General features: G+C 40.3%; 1 protein-coding gene and 1 non-coding gene across 7 annotated transcripts; both read right to left on the reverse strand.

The window, feature by feature from the left end:
• Window positions 1-3,568: 3,568 nt before the first annotated feature.
• uimc1 (ubiquitin interaction motif containing 1) lies at window positions 3,569-20,931 on the reverse strand. 6 transcript variants are annotated; one of them, XM_047805542.1, is made up of 18 exons: window positions 20,463-20,930; window positions 19,514-19,589; window positions 19,310-19,434; window positions 17,352-17,648; window positions 16,806-17,267; window positions 15,869-15,938; window positions 15,470-15,588; window positions 15,006-15,380; window positions 13,430-13,702; window positions 12,996-13,051; window positions 12,787-12,905; window positions 11,823-11,866; window positions 11,461-11,704; window positions 11,308-11,365; window positions 9,075-9,183; window positions 6,770-6,818; window positions 4,904-4,949; window positions 3,569-4,035 (listed from the first exon to the last, which is right to left on the reverse strand). In XM_047805542.1, exons 1-18 carry the CDS (start codon window positions 20,601-20,603, stop codon window positions 3,843-3,845), a joined length of 2,856 nt encoding a protein of 951 aa, XP_047661498.1. In that variant the 5' UTR covers window positions 20,604-20,930; the 3' UTR covers window positions 3,569-3,842. The 6 variants fall into 6 exon arrangements, 3 of the variants coding, with proteins under 3 accessions (XP_047661498.1, XP_047661496.1, XP_047661497.1); XM_047805540.1 differs by having other exon boundaries at window positions 12,996-13,054; XM_047805541.1 differs by having other exon boundaries at window positions 3,569-4,032; window positions 12,996-13,054; window positions 20,463-20,929.
• Window positions 15,670-15,798, reverse strand: LOC113662497. The gene has a single exon (XR_003445270.1). It is a non-coding gene; the product is annotated as a small Cajal body-specific RNA 14 (non-coding RNA).
• Window positions 20,932-21,192: the final 261 nt, after the last annotated feature.

Below are 21,192 nucleotides of genomic sequence, written 5' to 3' on the forward strand. Positions count from 1 at the left end.
CTCTCCCTCTCTCTCCCTCTCATTTTGTCTCTCTCTCCCTCTCTTTCTGTCTCTCTCTCTCTCTCTCTCTCTCTGCCCCCTATCAGGTTACACATCCGGGTTCTACATCCACCAGTAAATAACAAAGCAAAAATAAAGAATAAAAAAATCTACATAGACAAAATACAGAGTTATTTACATTAGTTTTTGACAATTTGGGGCTCATTTTCAGGCGTTTGCATGTAGCCACAAAGCTAATAAAGAAACAAACAAACAAAGAAACAAACAAACATAATTTAAAATAAACCAGCTCTTTATTTATGAGTGTTAAAATAGGGCAGAAACTAGGTGTGGTGTTCCAACCTCAGATAGGGTGTGATTAACAATATTAACCTTGTCATTAAAACACAATACATTAATGTTCCTCTGCGTTATGTTTAAAACCACGGCATCATAGATACTATGTGGTTATTTATTAAACGAATGCAGAAAGTTTGATGTTTTATTTATTGGATTAAATTGAGAAACACAGTGTTAGTAGATTTTTTTCCTCTCTCCTGATTTGAGGAAGGCATGCTTTAATTCGGCAAGTGTCGTAAAATGCAGTGAAGCTTCTGATCACGTGACGCTGCCACGCTATAAGAACGATATGTAGGCTTCGGGGGGGGGGGGCTTCTGTTTTTGGCAAATATAAAGGCGTAGAGGAGTGAACACACACACACACACACACACACACACACACACACACACACACACACACACACACACACACACACACACACACACACACACACACACACACACACACACACACACACACACACACACACACACACACAGAGTGAGTGAGTACATAAACACACAGAGAGGGAGAGAGAGTATATAAATACACACACACACAGAGTATATAAATTCTTACAATAGAAGTTCTGGAGTTAATCATTTTGCTAAAATAAATTATTACTATGAAATCTACTCAAATATATGTTTCAAAACAAATCAAACAATTATAATCAGGTTATATATATACAATTTAATTTTCCTTAACAAATTTAATCCCTTGTCTTTCTTTTTTATTAATTATTATCGATGGAATGAAATTTCGTTTCTGGAAAGTTGGACAATGATCTTGCCGTCTTTCCAGAAGTTGTTTCTGGTTTCAAGTTACAAAAGGTCCACATTAATATTTAACTTCTGAATGTAAGCGTTGCGTTATACTCTTTTTTTGTGTAAAAAAAAAAAAAAAAAGAAATAATTTGAAATCAAATTAAAATGATTTGTTTTTAATGCTTTCACACATTTTAAGCTTTAAATATATATTTTTTACTTTTTAAAAATAATTTCTAAATACTTTCTCAAAATACTTGCTTCACTCCTTCATGCTTCATCCTCCTGCCGTCTGGAAAAAGGTACCGAAGCATTTGGGCCTCACGACCAGACTGTGTAACAGTTTCTTTCCACAAGACGACTTCTCAATAACTGAACTGAACCAAGCACTGAACCAAGCACACACACACACACACACACACACACACACACACACACACACACACACACACACACACACACACACAATCGATAGGATGTGGTAGCTCTGTAATTAAGGTGTTGGACTACTGATCTGCCAGCTGCCACTGCTAGGCCCCTGAGCAAGGCCCTTAACCCTAAATTGCTCTGGAGTTAAAGTCACTCTGGATAAGGGTGTCTGCTAAATGCCATAAATGTAATGTAACTGTAATACACAACAAATATTGTACCAAATACACACTGTTCCAATTTTAGAATGGGTCATCGAAGCCTTTATTATCGCCACATATACATTACAGCGCAGTGGAATTCTTTTCCTCACATATCCCAACTGAGGAGGTTGGGGTCGGAGTTACATCCATGTCTACAGCATCGTCATATCAAACTGTTTATATGCTGTTTTTGCATACAGTTTCTGCTCTTTGCTGTCTCACATTTCAGTCCATTGCTGTTTTGCACATACCTCATGTAACTGCTGCTATAATACTGTGTTCATTCCAGTATTTCCACACACGTAATGTTGATTGGACATACAGTATGTACACTGGTCAGCGCTGCTTTTGTGTATTTTCTTGTATTGATTGTCTTTTGTCCTGCACCGTCTTCTTGTCTTATGTCTCACACTGTGTACACCAGGTTACACAGATGCAATTTATGTATCAAGGACTAAGTTACTAAGTCGTTATCTCCGTCTTTGTTCTATGTAGCTTCATGGTCCTGGAGGAACATTGTCTCATTTCACTGTAAACTGTGTCACATGTATATGGTTGAAATGACAATAAAAGATTCTTGACTTGGGCTTAAAATCTGATCGATTTGAGGGTTTAGCAGAAAAGGATTTAGTCAGTGTGGTGCTGGATGTTTAATAAATCGAGGAAATCTTAGAAGTGTTAGTCCTCTGCTACTCTGGAAACCGTTTTATGTGATTAAAGGTGAAAGTTGGAGGATCTTTCTGTGAATTCTGCCATTTTTAAAAAGGCTAGAAAAAAACAAATCACAATAAAAATTTTACAACGCCGTTCCTCATTTTGGACGCTGGGTGTCGCTGTTACACAGAACAGACGTCTGATGATGCAGAAACGATGAAATAGGACACGGAAAAAAAATGAAAACATAATATTTCAGTAGGAAGTGTGTCTTAAATTCGGCAGTCTAATATTGTTATAGTTTATTCTTTATATTTTTGTTTTTTGTTACTGTTAAAAACTACTAATCACTTTGGTGTACACGAAGATAACTCGGTTTTTAAAAACAGTAAAAAAAAAAGTTTTTGTCTGTCTCTCTCCCTCTCTATTTTTTCTCTCTGTCTCTCCCTCTCCTTTTCTCCATCACTTTCTCTTTTTGCTCTTTCTCTCCCTTTCTCTCTTCTTTTTTCCCTCTCCCTCTCCTTTTTCCATCTTTCTCTTTTACTCCCTCCCTGTCACTCTCCCCCTCTTTTTCTCTCTCCATTTCTGTCTCTCCCTTTTCTCTATCACTTTCTCTTTTTTTGCTTTCTCTCTTCTTTTTTCCCTCTCCTTTTCCATCTTTCTCTTTTTTCTCCCTCTCGGTCACTCTCCCCCTCTCTATTTTCTCTCTCCCTCTCCTTTTCTCTTACACACACAGGTCCATCATCTTTAATGGCTGTGATGCAGAGTCTCTCTTGACGTCACACTTCCTGTTACTGTCATGAGATATCAGACAGAACAAAGTCAAACAGAAAAAAATGGTATTATTTTCTGTAATGGTCATTTTACTGCCCAAGATTTTGATCCTACTTCAAATCCTGGAACCATAAACACATTAACATACTTGTACATACTTTTAGGATGAAGCCATTACCCAGAAACTGACATAACCGGGTGTGGCTTCTAAAGGTGCGGCCTTCCCTTACATGCAAATCGTAATGACCTTTACCTGCACTTTAGGTTCTAATGGTTCATTAAAAGAAAAAAAAGATACCAATCACACACTGGATTAAGATAATTTACGATAATAGCAACCTGTCACGGTACAAATCTACAGAGAGTATTCTTATATAATAAACATAGCGAAAGTTCTAGTTTAACATGAAATAAAGAAATAATTAAACGAGCAAAATCATTTTATTGTATATGGATTTTATATTATCAGTTATAAAAATGTTTCATCAACGGTTTCTCTTTTTTTTTCTGCCTCGTACATCATCACATAATATCTCTACAAAATTCAAAATAACAAGGCACCTTAAATAACATTACTGGATCATTTAATGATATTAATTAGAATATAATATAGAAATAACATAAAAATGGCACACAATGTAGCCTTGGTATAAAAGGAAAGCAATAATCGATGCTTTGGAGTATATTTTTATAATGCTATCTCTTGAATTTCCTCTTCCTCCCGAGTCTCTGGCTGGTCCGGTCCGAGTACTGCTGCCGGAAGTTTATGAGGCAGTCGGTGATTTCTGATATGGGAGTGAAGGATTTGATAGGAGACGAGCTGACGTAATAACCAGAAGCTTGAGAGTCCGAGCTGTCACCAGGCGTCACGGACGTGTCTGCGAGGCTGCTGAGGAAAACACACACACACACACAGACGCACACACGCATACGCGCACACACACACACACACAGACACACATACGCACGCACACAGACACACATACGCACGCACACACAGACACACATACGCACGCACACAGACAGACACGCATGCACGCACACAGACACACATGTGCACACACACAGACACACATGCGCACGCACACACAGACACACATGCGCACGCACACACAGACACACATGCGCACGCACACACAGACACACATACGCACGCACACACAGACACACATACGCACGCACACACAGACACACATACGCACGCACACACAGACACACATACGCACGCACACACAGACACACATGCGCACGCACACACAGACACACATACGCACGCACACACAGACACACATGCGCACGCACACACAGACACACATACGCACGCACACACAGACACACATACGCACGCACACACAGACACACATACGCACGCACACACAGACACACATGCGCACGCACACACAGACACACATACGCACGCACACACAGACACACATACGCACGCACACACAGACACACATACGCACGCACACACAGACACACATACGCACGCACACACAGACACACATACGCACGCACACACAGACACGCATGCACGCACACAGACACACATGCGCACACACACAGACACACATACGCATGCACGCACAGACACACATACGCACGCACACAGACAGACACGCATGCACGCACACAGACACACATGCGCACACACACAGACACACATACGCATGCACGCACACAGACAGACACACACCGCTTTAAGTTTACCGACTCAGGATGTTGAGGTTATGCACGTGAACTGATTGAAAGCCTACCGACTGTTTCTTGCAGTAGTATTAGAGGGTCCAGCTCTGCTGTCATCTGAAACGAGTTTGGAGATTATATTTTAGATGTGTGAGGAAACCCTGAGCTTTGTAGCCTTAACATCAACATGATGACAGAAATGAGTTCAAATAGATCTGCTACAGATCCTAACAGCCGTTATTAAGTGTATCGCATCCAAATAGTTAAAACCTGATCCTAAAGCACACAACGCCTGAAAGCTGTATGAAACAATCAAAAGATCTCATCTGCACTGGGGCTTCAGAAGCCAAACGCCTTAAAGGGATAGACTACTGTAACACCCCATCCCATGTCATACAGATAGACTACTGTAGCGCCCCATCCCATGTCATACAGATAGACTACTGTAACATCCCATGTCATACAGATAGACGACTGTAACACCCCATGTCATACAGATAGACTACTGTAACGCCCCATCCCATGTCATACAGACAGACTACTGTAACACCCCATCCCATGTCATACAGATAGACTACTGTAATGCCCCATCCCATGTCATACAGATAGACTACTGTAACACCCCATCCCATGTCATACAGATAGACGACTGTAATGCCCCATCCCATGTCATACAGATAGACTACTGTAACACCCCATGTCATACAGATAGACGACTGTAATGCCCCATGTCATACAGATAGACGACTGTAACGCCCCATCCCATGTCATACAGATAGACGACTAACACCCCATGTCATACAGATAGACTACTGTAATGCCCCATCCCATGTCATACAGATAGACTACTGTAATGCCCCATCCCATGTCATACAGATAGACTACTGTAGCGCCCCATCCCATGTCATACAGATAGACTACTGTAACATCCCATGTCATACAGATAGACGACTGTAACGCCCCATCCCATGTCATACAGACAGACTACTGTAACGCCCCATCCCATGTCATACAGATAGACGACTAACACCCCATGTCATACAGATAGACTACTGTAATGCCCCATCCCATGTCATACAGATAGACTACTGTAATGCCCCATCCCATGTCATACAGATAGACTACTGTAGCGCCCCATCCCATGTCATACAGATAGACTACTGTAACATCCCATGTCATACAGATAGACGACTGTAACGCCCCATCCCATGTCATACAGACAGACTACTGTAACGCCCCATCCCATGTCATACAGATAGACGACTAACACCCCATGTCATACAGATAGACTACTGTAATGCCCCATGTCATACACACACATATATACACACATACATATATATATATATATATATATATATATATATATATATATATATATATATATATATATATATATATATACATATACATATATATATATATATGTATATATATGTGTGTGTATATATATATATGTGTGTATATATATATATACACACATACACATTATATATATATATATATATATATACACACACATAGAGAGAGAGATATAGATAGATAGATAGATAGATAGAAGTAAAATTCTGTTTTTATCAGAATATAAAACAAAAGCAGTGATAATGCTATAAAAAAAAATCCAAATTCTAAAAGAAATGCTTTGACACAATCATCACCTTTATCCAGAGCGACATACATTTGATCTCATGCGGATGTGGTAACTTAGCGGTTAAGGTGTTGGACTTCCAATCAGAAGGTTATGAGTTCAAATCCCAATTACAACAAGCTGCAACTGCTGGGCCCCTGATTAAGGCCCTTAATGGTGAATTGCTTAGCTTAGTGTAAAAATGCAAGTCACTCCTTGTACAACTGAGCGATTCAGAGTTAAGGGCTAACTTCTAGCTACCACATACCCAAGTCACGGTCGAGATATACACTAGATGGCGTATACGTACCCAGATGCACCGTTTCTGTCCGATTTAAAGCAGACAGCAAGCCGTTTCCCTTGAAAGACAAAGAAAATAGATTTGAATGATTATTCTGGGAACGGCTCTCACACGAGTAGTCACACGCAACTACGATAACAAAAAACAACAGAATCTCAAATGTGTAGATGATAAATCTAAAAAAAAATCCCTGGTTAAATTCTTATAAAGTCTTTTATGTGCAAAAGAAGCGAGTTGGTTATATAAGCAAGTTTACCAGATATGACGAGAACTATAAACGTAAAATATACGTAACATGTTCTTTTAAATCTGACCCGCTATACATACGTTCCATTTATTTTTAGCATACAGAAGCTAGGGCTGGGCGATAAAACGATAACGATATGTATCGCGATAGACACGTGATCGATATCAATACAAAATGTGTTCGATAAAACGTTCGATATTTTTTATTCTTCATCAGAAGTAAACAGAGGTTGCCGAAGGTGAACAGCTAGTGAACTTCCTAGCACTAAACTTGCACTAAATTCTCAGGTTTCTCTATGTTTATATTTAACACTTTGCACTATTTTATTACACTTTATTAAGCATTTCTTACATTTTCTTTCATTTTGCACCTTAAATGTTAAGAAATAATTGTTAAGTGTTCATTGTGACTTTAGACTCATGTTTACATTATAATTATTGGAGGTTTCCTGGTTATTGACATTTCTGTCTGAGGGGATTATGATCAGAGGAAGGTTAAGTTTAAAAATAAAAATGTTTAGATGTAATATATTTTTCTCCTAGTCCTTATTTTAAATGGGTCATTAAAAAAAAAAATCAATAATTATCGATATCGACCGATATGAAACACTGATATCGTGATACAGTTTTCAGTCATATCGCCCAGCCCTAACAGAAGCTGTACAGACATTTCAGTTCGAGTTACACAGAGTGAAATTTGCCTAAAGCATAGGTGTGTCTCAGTGTGTCTTCTCACATGACCTCAGCTTGAGCGAGGAGCAGAAACAAGACCAGAGCAAATATATCATGTTAAAAATCTATATTCTGATCTGTGACTACATTTTAAAAAAAAAACAAAAAAAAAAAACTATGCAATGGCATTAAAGACCACAGAAAACACTCACGGAATTATTTGTTACTTAATGAATAGTATTTTTCCTGAACAGGTTTGTTTTTCTTCACATGAAGACATTATAATTATTTATAAATGTATATTATTTAATTAAAGGTGAGGTCTCTGATGTTTGAAAGCCAATGTTGACATTTGAAATCACCAAAGCAAACACGCCCCTAACCCAAACGGGTCCCACCCCTGTATCGATAGCTCCGCCCACACATACATACGTAACCCAGGCGACTAACGGAAAGAAACGTGTCTTTATCATAGCTGAAGGGAAGAACAATACGATTGTAGATAAACAAACAAGCAAAAATGCCACACAAGCATAATGATGTAAAGGACAAAGGCATATATTAGTTCTGTGTAACAAAGCAAAACCAACGTTACTCACCTATCGAGAAGGAAAAAAGCGCCTCGGCGTCTTAAGTAAAGTCGGCCACATATTCACAGGTCGGAGTTTCCCGAGTCGATAACTCCTGAGCTAAACGCTGTTACTACACAAAACGCGGTTGTAGCTGCCTCTCTACATTACTACGATAGAAAAGAGGTGTTATTTGTGTAGTAACAGCGTTTAGCTCAGGAGTTATTGACTCGGGAAACTCCAACCTGTGAATATGTGGCCGACTTCCTGCTCCTTCAGTTCTCTCCAGCGCTGGAAAGCTGATCCTATATTAACACGTCCTACTTCTTGTCCTTATCGTAAGTCTTTCTTCTCTTCTTTCTTTGTTTTTATCCTCCATGTCGATGTTAAACCGCTTTCTGCTGATGTCACACACGCGCACTGAACACTCTCTCCGCCCATATCACCAAGCCCCGCCCCTTTCTGCTCATTGGCTACACGTTTGTTTTGTTTTTGTTTAGTTTGTCGGCCCGACTCGGTTTTCTGAAGCATTTCTCAACAATCGGAGACCCCACCTTTACTTATTTAAAGTTAAGAGAAGCTGTAAGAACTGATGGTGCAGGAGGTTAAAGTATCTATAAGGATATAAATTTGCCGTGTTTAACGTGATGACTTTGTGAACAGATACATTTATTTCAACGCTCGACTTTCTCTCATTATTTAATAATCGCAGGCTTGGTGTGTTCTACTGTAATCAGCATTTTCTCTCCCTGATTATTTTTACAGTTGACAGGAACACAAAGCTCTGAAGTAAATAACTGTATGCATTTAGTTTTCAGAAGGTTTACCTGCTTTGGTCCGAGCGCTTTCTGTTGAATGCACTGATCCACATGATGTCTGTACTCCTTAGTCGTGAAAAACTTTTTACACAAGAAGCATTTCTCTCGCTGCTCTGATCTGATATAAAAAAAAAAAAAAACACCACACACATCAACATTATTCAGCCAAGACGTTAAAAAGTTCAATAATATATATATATATATATATATATATATATATATATATATATATATATATATATATATATATATATATAAAATAAAACTATTATTGAACTTTTTTTATATATGGCTTGATAAACTATATCTGTGTGTGTGTGTGTGTGTATACATACACACACACACACACACACACACACACACACACACACACAAATAAAATATTATTGAACATTTTTATGCTACATAATTTAAGAACACTCAGATAAACACGGTGCTCGTTCTCATTCTGAACACACCGACATATCGATAGTGTTATAAATGATGTTATCGTGTGATTTTTTGATATCGTCAATAATGTGGTTTTTTTTTAAACAAAATCAGTACAAACTTTTTTTTGAATATCATTTTTATCTATTTTCAGGACATCGTTCTGCACTTCAGCTTCCCGTCAGATTTAATCAAATGCTAAATATTAATTATTATTTAATATTAAATAATAAAAAAATATGTATATTTTATATTAATCATTTATTATTATTTTTTTCATATTAATTACATATTATTAAAATATAGTGATAGATTTTTATTAAATTAATAAATAATAATTAGTTATTGTTTAATCATTAATTATTTATATTGCCTTGGGGACAAATACAAACATTTAAATATATCTAATATTAATCTTGAATTTTTGTATTATATTAATCTTTATATATATTAACCTTTTGTTCTATGTTTATGTTCTGTAAAGGTACTTTAAGATAATGTCAATTGTTAAAAGCGCTATACAAATAAATATAAATACTATCGGCAACTTAAAAAAGAAAAGGGGGGGGCGTGTCTGAAACGTCCCACTCTGACTTCCTGTTTAGAGATTTTAAAGGCAGGGTCTCCGATTGTTGAGAAATGATTTAGAAAACTGAATCGGGCCGAATAATAAACAAAAATCAAAACAAACGTGTAGCCAATGAGCAGAAAGGGGCGGGGCTTGTCAATATGGGCGGAGAGAGTGTTCGGTGCGCATGTGTGTGACGTTAGCAGAAAGCGGTTTTAACATCGACATGGAGGATAAAAAACAAAGAAAGAAAGAGAAGAAAGACTTACGATAAGGACAAGAAGTAGGACGTGTTAATATAGGATCAGCTTTCCAGCGCTGGAGAGAACTGAAGGAGCAGGAAGTTGGCCACATATTCACAGGTTGGAGTTTCCCGAGTCAATAACTCCTGAGCTAAACGCTGTTACTACACAAATAACACCTCTTTTCTATCGTAGTAATGTAGAGAGGCAGCTACAACCGCGTTTTGTGTAGTAACAGCGTTTAGCTCAGGAGTTATCGACTCGGGAAACTCCGACCTGTGAATATGTGGCCGACTTTACTTAAGACGCCGAGGCGCTTTTTTCCTTCTCGATAGGTGAGTAACGTTGGTTTTGCTTTGTTACACAGAACTAATATATGCCTTTGTCCTTTACATCATTATGCTTGTGTGGCATTTTTGCTTGTTTGTTTATCTACAATCGTATTGTTCTTCCCTTCAGCTATGATAAAGACACGTTTCTTTCTGTTAGTCGCCCGGGTTACGTACGCATGTGTGGGCGGAGCTATCGATACAGGGGTGGGACCCGTTTGGGTTAGGGGCATGTTTGTTTTGGTGATTTCAAATGTCAACATTGGCTTTCAAACATCGGAGACCCCGCCTTTAAATCGTCCTTCTCATTTTCAGTATTATATATTTACGCTATTTATTCTAAAAGGTACTAGGTATGAGTGATTCAAGCAATAAAGTGGTATTTAATAAATAAATAAAAGTATTTAATTGAACAAGATCCATTTCTGTAGATATACGCCGCAGCTTTCTGTACGTTTGCACAGCTACAGCTATAATAGTTTGGGTCCTTAAGACGGTCCACAGGGACGGGGGGGGGGGGGGGGGGCGACTGTCTACGGTGCATTAAGGAATAACTTGAGAATATATGGATTAAAAATAATGTAAAATAAAAAGATAAATAAATACAAGTTGAGCGAATTGAAGGCTGTAAGAACATGCAGGAGAAATGAAGGGACGCTTTGATACCTACTTACTTCTCAAACGTCACGTCGTCCTCCGTTGTTCTTCTCGTGATCTTCCGTCTAGCGCTCGCTAAATAAAGGAGAACAACTGAGCTGTTTTTTTTTTTTTAATAAATAAATAAATACAGTATTACATCATGTTGTTAAAACTAAACCCTTGCTGACCTTGTGAAAGGTTGTCCTGCTGTTCCTGGACCTGCTCCTCCACGGCGCCGTTACAGTAGGCCGCGTGCACCTCGATCTTACTGAGAGGGAAGAGGCGAGTGCACATGGGACACTCCACCTGAGAAGGAACTGACTCCATCCACGACGGCTCCTCACCTGGGCGCTCCTGCTCCATCCTCTCTCCCAGGTCAGCTTCAGGGGGTGACTCGGTCACTTCGTCCACCTCCATGCCGTCAGCGTTTGACTGCGAGCGCGGATATCGAAAAACATGTAAAAAAAAATAATAAATAAATTATTAATTATAGCGTCGTTTCCGAGCGGGATGTGGCACCGGAGTGCACTGGGAGATGGATGTACTGTACCTGTGCAGGACTGGTCACCATCAGCTCTGGTGTCATCTGGGTTTCTGTATTTCAACACAGGAGAGAGAGACACGTTATCTGTTTTCGTAAACGTATCGTTAAGGCATTAACATAGACATTAAAGATGGGGTCCACGATATTTGAGAAATGCTTCAGAAAACTGCTTTGGACCACCAAACAAAACCAATATCAAAACAAACGTGTAGCCAATGAGCAGAAAGGGGCGGGTCTTGTCAAGTCAATAACTCCTGATCTAAACGCTGTTACTACACAAAACGCGTTGTAGCTGCCTCTCTACATTGTGATCCGATATCTATCCGATGGTAAAAAGACCAGGTCTAAATGCCCTCCGTGAGATTTTGGAGACGGATATAAACCCGATGGTACGAACCCCTTCAGGAGGTGGTCTGGGACGCGTTTCAGATGAAACTGGACAGGTGTAAATGAATGTGGTTGTTCAAGCCACATACGTCAGCGCTGTACTCCTCCCAAACGGAAGTACGTCACTCGCAGGTGACTCACGAGTCGTGCATCGTGCCAGAAACAAATAAATGTAAACGCTGTTTTTTTGTAGCATAACCGTCGTAACGAGTTTTTACATCTTCTTTTTGATCGCGTTCTGAAAACCGCATACACCAAAGCGTGCTCATTTCAATTACCACGGAAATGAGGTAAAATATATTTTAGCATTTTGAGCGGGAGCAGAAAGATCGGATCGATATCCGATTCGCCGAGACGCGTTTATGTGGCCTGATGTAAATGGGACAGTTTTAACAAATCAGATAGCTATCGGATCAGAGACAACACATGGAGTGACAGGGTGTAAAAAGGCCCTGAAGCACTCATTTGTGGACGTATAACGTGGAGAGAAATAAAACCTGTTGGCGAATTTATGAACAAATCGGACCGATTTATAACGATCCTGATATCTTTTACAGAGAGTCACGTTACTTCCTTTCCGTACCTGGACACACGGCGCCCTCCATGTCGAAACTTCCGTCCTGAACCTCTTCTCCGAGCTCATCGGGCTCTGACTGTATCTGAGTGTCTTCTGAAAGGTCCTGAGGAATAAGTTTCCTGCAACTACGGAAGAAACGATCGTGTTTAATAACCAGGTTGATCGGACGTTCGTTAAACAGAGTATCTGTTAATTAGTAAAAAGTCTTTCTTTACCTGGAAGGTTTCGCTGGATTTGTAGACTCTTTTTGCCCAAGCATTAAGGGTGATTTCTGCTGTGGAATAGAATTAAAGCATGTACGAATTTAAAAGGACAAATTGAACATGACAAACACTCACATTCCCATCATTAGTCGAACAGAACGAATCGTTTGAGCTCCTCCTTCTGGCAAAAAAAAAGTATGAATATCTATTTATATTAAATAACGGCCAAAAGCAATATTTAGTAAACCCTAAATAAATATAAACATCTCATATCTAGGTGTATTTTAAAGTGTGGATAGGGCTGGGCGATAAAACGATAACGATATGTATCGCGATAGACACGTGATCGATATCGACCGATATGAAACACTGATATCGTGATACAGTTTTCAGCCATATCGCCCAGCCCTAGGTGTGGAATAATAATAAAAGTGATGAACGCGCACCCCGAGCTCCTCCTGCGTCTCAGGGGAGGACACGACGACGTAGGTTTCGTGCTGACCGTTCTGCGCTCCTTCTTCCGAACAGGACTGAGAGTCTTCTCTTTTCTTACGTTCCACTTTTTTCTTTTTCTCTTTTTCTTCCTCGTCTCGACCCTGAACCTCTTCCTTCTCCTCGTCTTCTTCTTGTTCTTCTTCCTCGTCTTCGTCCAGAAGCCGAGGGGCTCGGTGTCGCTTCAGTCTCCTGCCGTGTGGCCGCTCTACCGGACACGGGAACACCTGCACTCACAACAGCACGCGAGCCTTTCACGCTTCATAATACATAAATGATATAAATACAGATACGAGCGATTTGCTTCAGCTGTAGAGTTAAGTGTCTGTATGGTAATGAAGCTTGGGTCAGTAAAATAGTAAAATTGTCTGTTAACCAAACTACAAATTTCCATCAGATTAAAACAACTAACAAACAAAAAAAACAACAACAACAACAACAACAAAAACGCTTATTTTATTTGTACTTGTGTACACAGGTTGATCGGTCATTAAGTGTAAACTGTGCTTGCATGTAGTGACACCCACAAAACTCCATAAAAGGTCATGTACACACAGTGTGAGCATGAATTGAACATTCATAGTAAAAGGGCCACTGCTGGGCCCCCGAGTAAGGCCCTTAACCCTCAATTACTCAGTTGTATAAAAATGAGATAAAAATGTAAGGATAAGGGCACCTGCTAAAGGTTGTAAATGTAAATGCCGGTACTCTATTTATACATCACCATTTAATTAATCAGAATTTAATAATTAGTTTCATTTGTCAAAATCCATGTGTGTGTGTGTGTGTGTGTGTGTGTGTGTGTGTGTGTGTGTGTGTGTGTTTATAGTAGCCTTTATCTTGTCACATATTCATTACAGCACAGTGAAATTCATATCTCAACTTTGGAGGTTTGGGTCAGAACACAGGGTCTTGGTGGTGCTGAGGTTTGCTGAGACCCCGATCGTCCGATCAACAACCCAGAGCCTTAACCGCTTGAGAGAGAGAGAGTTGTGTGTGTGTGAGAGAGAGAAACACACACATATATATATATATATATATATATATATATATATATATATTTATACACACACACACACACACACACACACACATATATATGGTGGCTCAAGTGGTTAATGCTCGGTAGTTGATTGGTTTTAAAGCCCCGGCACATCCAAGCTGCCACTGTTGGGCCCTTAAGCAAGGCCCTCGATGCTCTCTCTGCTGTATCATGACTGACCCTGTGCTCTGACCACAACCTCCAAATTTGGGATATGCAAAGAAAGAATTTCACTGCGCTGTAATGTATACGTGACAAAATAAAGGCTAGTTCTTCTTCTATATATAAATCTAAATAACCAGGTCGATTGGATGTTAGCTGGATGATTGGACGTTATTATATATTATATTATATACATATTTACAGAATGTTCATGGATACAGCTCACTTTTCTCTGTTCACAGGTCTCTTCAATTTCATTTGTGAATTCAAGTAAAACCTCAAAACTCACAAGAAATACATTTTGATATACAAAAGGCCGAACTCACAGGAAGGCCCCAGTCGGCTTTGTGCAGTAGCCGTCGTTGGGCCTCTTTCAGGCTCTTCTCATACACCTCCAGCTGGGTGAGGATGACTCGGGTGTAATCGTCTGGGCTTTGCCCCTTGGGGCAGAACGGGATGCCCCAGAAGTACGATACAACACCTATATCCTTCCCTTCGGCTGCTGAAGAGAGTCTGGAGTCAGAGGACTTCCTGGACACATTAGGCTGCTCAGACTGAACCTGGGAAGAGGATTTGGTGTGATTTGAGTCTGGTGTGGTGATGGCTGAGGGTGAGGAAGGGCAGAGTTGCGTCGGCGAGAGCTTCGGCTTGCCTGCGCACGAAGCACGGCCCTGAGGGAAGACCGGGCTCGGATGAATAATCTGTAAAAAAACAGGGTACACGTGAATATTTATTGTGAATTTTTACTTTAAGTGGCATATTTAACATTATACTATAATACTATAAATACCTTGTCATCATCGTCATCATCATCATCATCATCTGACAGAAGAAGGACCATGTGACTGATTAACCCATCCGTAGGACAGCCGTCTGCAGGAGAAGACGTGTCTAACGTCGGTGCTCTGTCTGCAAACGAATAAGAAAGCTTTGATTTAATAACCAGTTGTCTGGTCTTTCTGAATAAAATCTTAAAAACCTTCTTGTGTGTTTGTACGGAACCATCGCACAGGAAGTCCAATAACTCGGCAGACCCTGTCGGCAGGAACCGGTCACTCTGTGTGGGGCTTACGTGCTGCAGGACACTGCTCGGTTCTGCAGCCATGGTGAAACCACCACACTCACACACACACACACACACACACTCTCTCTCACGTACACACACACGTACACACACACACCCTTCTACCTGACACAGTTCTTAATCCGGTTCCTCGAGAGGATTCTTCCTTCGCTTGTTCCTTCACCTTGCCAGCTTCCTGCGATTTAAAGAACTAGTTAGAAAACTCTGAAAATAACTATTAAAAAAAAATAAACCGCTCGATGTGAAATATACACACGGTGATGTTCCTCTTGCAATATAATAACCGCGGAATTTCACGGATACCTCCGACTGCAAGAACCGATTGATTTGAAACATGAGGCAAATATTACGGTCATTATTTAAATATCGCTGCAGAATTCTTAAATCTGATTGGTCAAAAGTCTCAGTAATCGATCACACCGTAGCTCTGACAGTAGACACAGTTTTATTCATCTGATATCCCTCCAACAATAAAATCCATACCATCATATGCAACTATAAATGGTTTAAAAAGCAAACCTAAAATTTACTACGTTTTTAAACTACTGTCTGCCCCGCCCTTGTCTCTTCCTCCCCGCCTCTGCACACCTGTTCCTCACGTGTCTAATTGTTATTAGTGTTTAGTCGAGCCGCGTTGCCTTAAGCAGCATGGAATCCTCTGTCGTCGTCGTCTTGTCTAGGCCGTGTCCTAGTTTCTGTCCTGTTCTGTGTTTTTTAGTTAATAAACCCTGTTTATTTTAGCTATCCTGCATCTGGGTCTGTTTTATCCCCGTGTTCCTGACAACTACTTTGGAATAAAAGGATATTTGACGTGTCGCTATAGGAAATGATCGACGTCTGGCTTGAGTAGTGCCACATCACACCACCGTAAGGTTGATTATTTTCCTCTAAGCATCATTTATCCTTTATGTGTACGATAATATTGTCGGTATTGAGTATTACGTATGACCTGATGCTGTTCGTTTGCCATCTCAGAACCGCGATTAAACATGAAGAGAACGAGCCGCTCCTTTATCCTGGAGAAATAAACACCTTTACAAACCTGACTGTCGTCTTCGGGCGCCGAGGCGCGTGATGACGACGGAGCTTTCTTGCCGCGTGAAAGGCGTTTCGGGGAATCTCTGCATTTACGGCTGGAGGATTCTTGAAACGCGTCTTCGGGTTTGCGTACGCCGTCTGAACGGCTGCTGTGGGAATCGCTAAATTTACCCCGTGTTAATTGAGTGCATCTCTTTAAGTCAGTTTTAGGAAAAACGGGGCTTTTGGGAGGAAGCGGGCTGCTTTGGGACTTTGGGTTCGGGCTGGTTGAGCCGAGAGCGCTGTTGGTCGTATGTGAGGAAATCCTAAAGGATCTGCTTGAGCTCAGAACGTTCTGGTTCAGTCTTACGCTGCAATGACGGAGGAAGACGGGCGACCCCTCGAGCGGAGCGTCGCTCTGCGAAGACGCATCCTCGGGACGGTGTGCGTCAAATTCCTGTTTAGCCAGACGTGAAGAGCAGGATTCCTGTCAAATAAGAGAAAGAAGACGTCCTTATTCTGTCGTTTCAGTGCTAACAAATTAAACAGGCAGAGATACAAATTCACTAACTTGAGAATCTGCAGAAGGCACAGAGGGGAGGGTCGGACTCGGAGGCGAAGGTCGCGATAACGTCCCCTGAGACAGATCAGGCATCGGCAGAAGCGCTCCGTCCTCCTCGGAACTTTTTAAAGCGCTTGCTTGTGCATTTGGAACGTCGTCTATGCTCACGCCGGCTTTCTTGTCCTTACTCGAAAAGGAGAGCTTGCATCGAACGTGTGCCGATACGGCGTCTCGGTCTTGGTGAGGCTTCGGCGCGGACCGGACTCGTTTGAAGCTCGTTTCTGAAGCTTGACTGCAGCCGACTGACTGAGGTCAGTGGGTTTAACAGATGAAAAAAAAAAAAAGGTCATACAAAGGATTACAGATCAATTCAGGAAAGTTTCCTGTACAGGAATTGTTCAATAATACATTAGAAATTGTTTCCCATTTGATTAGCATTTAGTCTTGGTCAACAATTGAAATAAATAAATAAAAATATATAAATTATTTTTTTAAAAAACAAGTGCTGGTTTAACTTAATTAACTTATTTCTATTTATTTATTTATTTTTCCATTGTTGACTAGGACTAAAATAAATAAATGTTTACTACACTAAAAAAAATGGATTTAAATACTATGATTTAAATTGTTTTGCAGTGATTAATGTTTCAGCAGCAATAATTCTATTAGCCGGTGTGTAGCTTGTCATCACAAAAAACAACAACCGACGATGTTCAAACCGCTTGATGAAGTCAAATCTTGACGATAATCGACAGTAGGTGGAACTCACAGCTAAGTTTAATAGTGAAAGTAAGAGCATTTCGACGCGCACGACGTGACGAGAACTCACAGGAAGAAGGTGAAGACAAAGCCACTTTAATTTGCATGAGGATAAACACCGGATTGTGGAACGATTGAAAAAGGTCGTGTGGTCTGATGACTCCAAATTTACACAAATCCAAAACAAATAGGTGCTTCGGGGGTAAGAAGGGAAGCGTGGAGATGAGGAGATGCGGCAGTCACACATGTGCCCCTTTTCCACCGAGGCAGTTTGAGTGCAGGTTCGGAGTCTAATTTAGAACCAGTTCCTTCTTTTTCGACACCTAAAGCATCGGCTCTGAACCTGGAAAAGTGGTTCTTAAGTAGCACCAAAACGTCGCCGGTCTAGACTTAAGAACCGCTTATGTCAGCGGATGTGGGCGGGGCTACTGTTAGCGCATTTGATAATGTACCTTAAGTATACTGATGTTTAATACACTTTTACTTTACCGCAATATGATACATTATCAGCACACATGATAGTAGGTAGCTTACTTGCTAACATGCTAAGGCTAACTTTTTCTGTGTTAATGATAAAATAACGTTACGTACTTTATCGATCACAACCTCCGTTTATACAGATTACACGGAGCCGCACGTACACGTCGGATTCGCCGCGTTTGGATGTTAATGTAGGTTCACAAAGCCATGAGCATTAACAGTAAAGCAACATCCGCCATCGTTGTTGTTGTGTTTGTCGCTGCTGCGCTAACGTCGCTGTGTAACGTGACACGTATACAGTGACGTCACACTCGGCTCTGTGACGCTCTCTAACCGATGGAAAGGCAAACCGGTTCTTAGAAGGTTCACAAGTGGAACCGACTTTAAACCAGCACCAGCACTAGCTCTGAACCAGGACCCGGTTCCTTCTGGTGGAAAAGGGGTAATTGTGCCTAGTGTACAAGACTCTAGTAACAGTGTTGTGATCAGGAACGACTTCGGTCTGTCAGGTCTAAGCTCGGTGACGTTATATCCAGCTGAATAGATTAATGTACTGACCAAAGGAAATTTTTTCTTCCCTGGAAGCACAGGCTTATTCCATGTGGTTCAGAGAGCACGAGGATTCACTTTGACACTTTAATCGGAGTGGCTCGACTCTCCTGTCATCGGCACGAGTAAATAATCGATGCACTGAAACATTCGTCACTTACACAGACTAAGGATTTTACCTGAAGACTTTCTGCCATGGCTTTTCTCATGTCGTCATCTTCCACTTGTTCTCTCTGGGTTGCACAGTTTGCCTCTTGTTTACTGAGTCTCAAAGCTAGATCCAACATCTCCTCCTCAGTCATGTCTAAAGGACAAGCGTAATACTTTTACACAGACATGTTGGACTTTAATGTTTCATGGTAATGTCTGTGGTGTGTTAAGACCTTGTACATGTTCCTTCTTTTCCCTCTCTAGGCGTCGCGCTGCTCTCAGACTCACTTTCTTGGCACTGTCTTCTTCCTTGTGGTGTATAATTACATGTCAGTGTTACATTAAACAAACACACACAAAATAAATTTACATTTTGCATACATTTACAAATTTACATAAATAGAACACACACAATAATTAGAACAACACACACGATAAACAGAACTCACACACACGATAAACAGAACCCACACACACGATAAACAGAACCCACACACACGATAAACAGAACCCACACACACGATAAACAGAACCCACACACACGATAAACAGAACCCACACACACGATAAACAGAACCCACACACACACACTAGAGAATACACACACATACACACTAAATAGAACAACACACTCACACAGGCACTAAATAGAACCCCCACACACACTAAATTGAACACACTAAGTACAACCACACACACTAAATAGTACAACCACACACACTAAATAGAACAACAAACACGAAATACAACCACACACACTACATAGAACAACACACACACACTAAATAGAACAACACACACACTAAATAGAACAACCACACACTAAATAGTACAACCACACACTAAATAGTACAACCACACACTAAATAAAACAACCACACACACTAAATAGAACAACCACACACACTAAATAGAACAACCACACACACTAAATAGAACAACACACACACACACTAAATAGAACAACACACACACACACTAAATAGAACACACACACACTAAATAGAACAACACACACACACTAAATAGAACAACACACACACACACACTAAATAGAACAACACACACACACACACTAAATAGAACAACACACACACACACACACACTAAATAGAACAACACACACACACACACACACTAAATAGAACAACACACACACACTAAATAGAACAACACACACACCTCTTCATCACTATCAGAGTCAGAGATAACCAATGTGTTATCCTCCTCCTCTTCCTCTTCCTCCTGGTCGTTATTGTTGTCTCTCCGACAAACTTTTCTCCGTCTCTCACTCCGCACTGTGCTCCTTTTTCTCCGAGGCATGACGTGAATCTGTTTTACACTCAACACGTCTCTCACTAGCACACACCGAGCTGGAAGCTACACATCACGACACAAATAATAAACATTAGCTGAATAACTGGAAGACTTTTAAATTAAGCGCCTAGTCGACGTTTCTACAATAAAACTAAACTTTAGATACTAACTAACATTCAGTGCCTATGGAAAGCTTTTTATTCACTGAACTGCACTGTAGCGCTAACGGCTATCAGCACAAATACTTTCTGGGCCCAAACACTGACTTCCTGAATACTTCTGTACTAGTTAGTATGTGTAAAGCAGTTTCCGTGTCTTTTAGCGTACTATAGTTTATACTATCTAGTACGGTAGGATGCGGCAGCCATTTTTAAGTCACGTGACACGCGACTACCGAAGAGGGAACCAGGGACTCCAGTTATAATAATAATAATAATAATAATAATAATAAATAATAAGTAATAATAATAAAAATGTAGCACTACATTATATATATATATATATCTATATATATATCTATATATATATATATATATGTGTTTTGCCATATAATATAAGATTAGATATGAGCCTTCATCGACAGTCCGAGTGAGTG

This window comes from Tachysurus fulvidraco, chromosome 21, assembly GCF_022655615.1.
Source record: "Tachysurus fulvidraco isolate hzauxx_2018 chromosome 21, HZAU_PFXX_2.0, whole genome shotgun sequence".
Taxonomy (NCBI): Eukaryota; Metazoa; Chordata; class Actinopteri; order Siluriformes; family Bagridae; genus Tachysurus; species Tachysurus fulvidraco.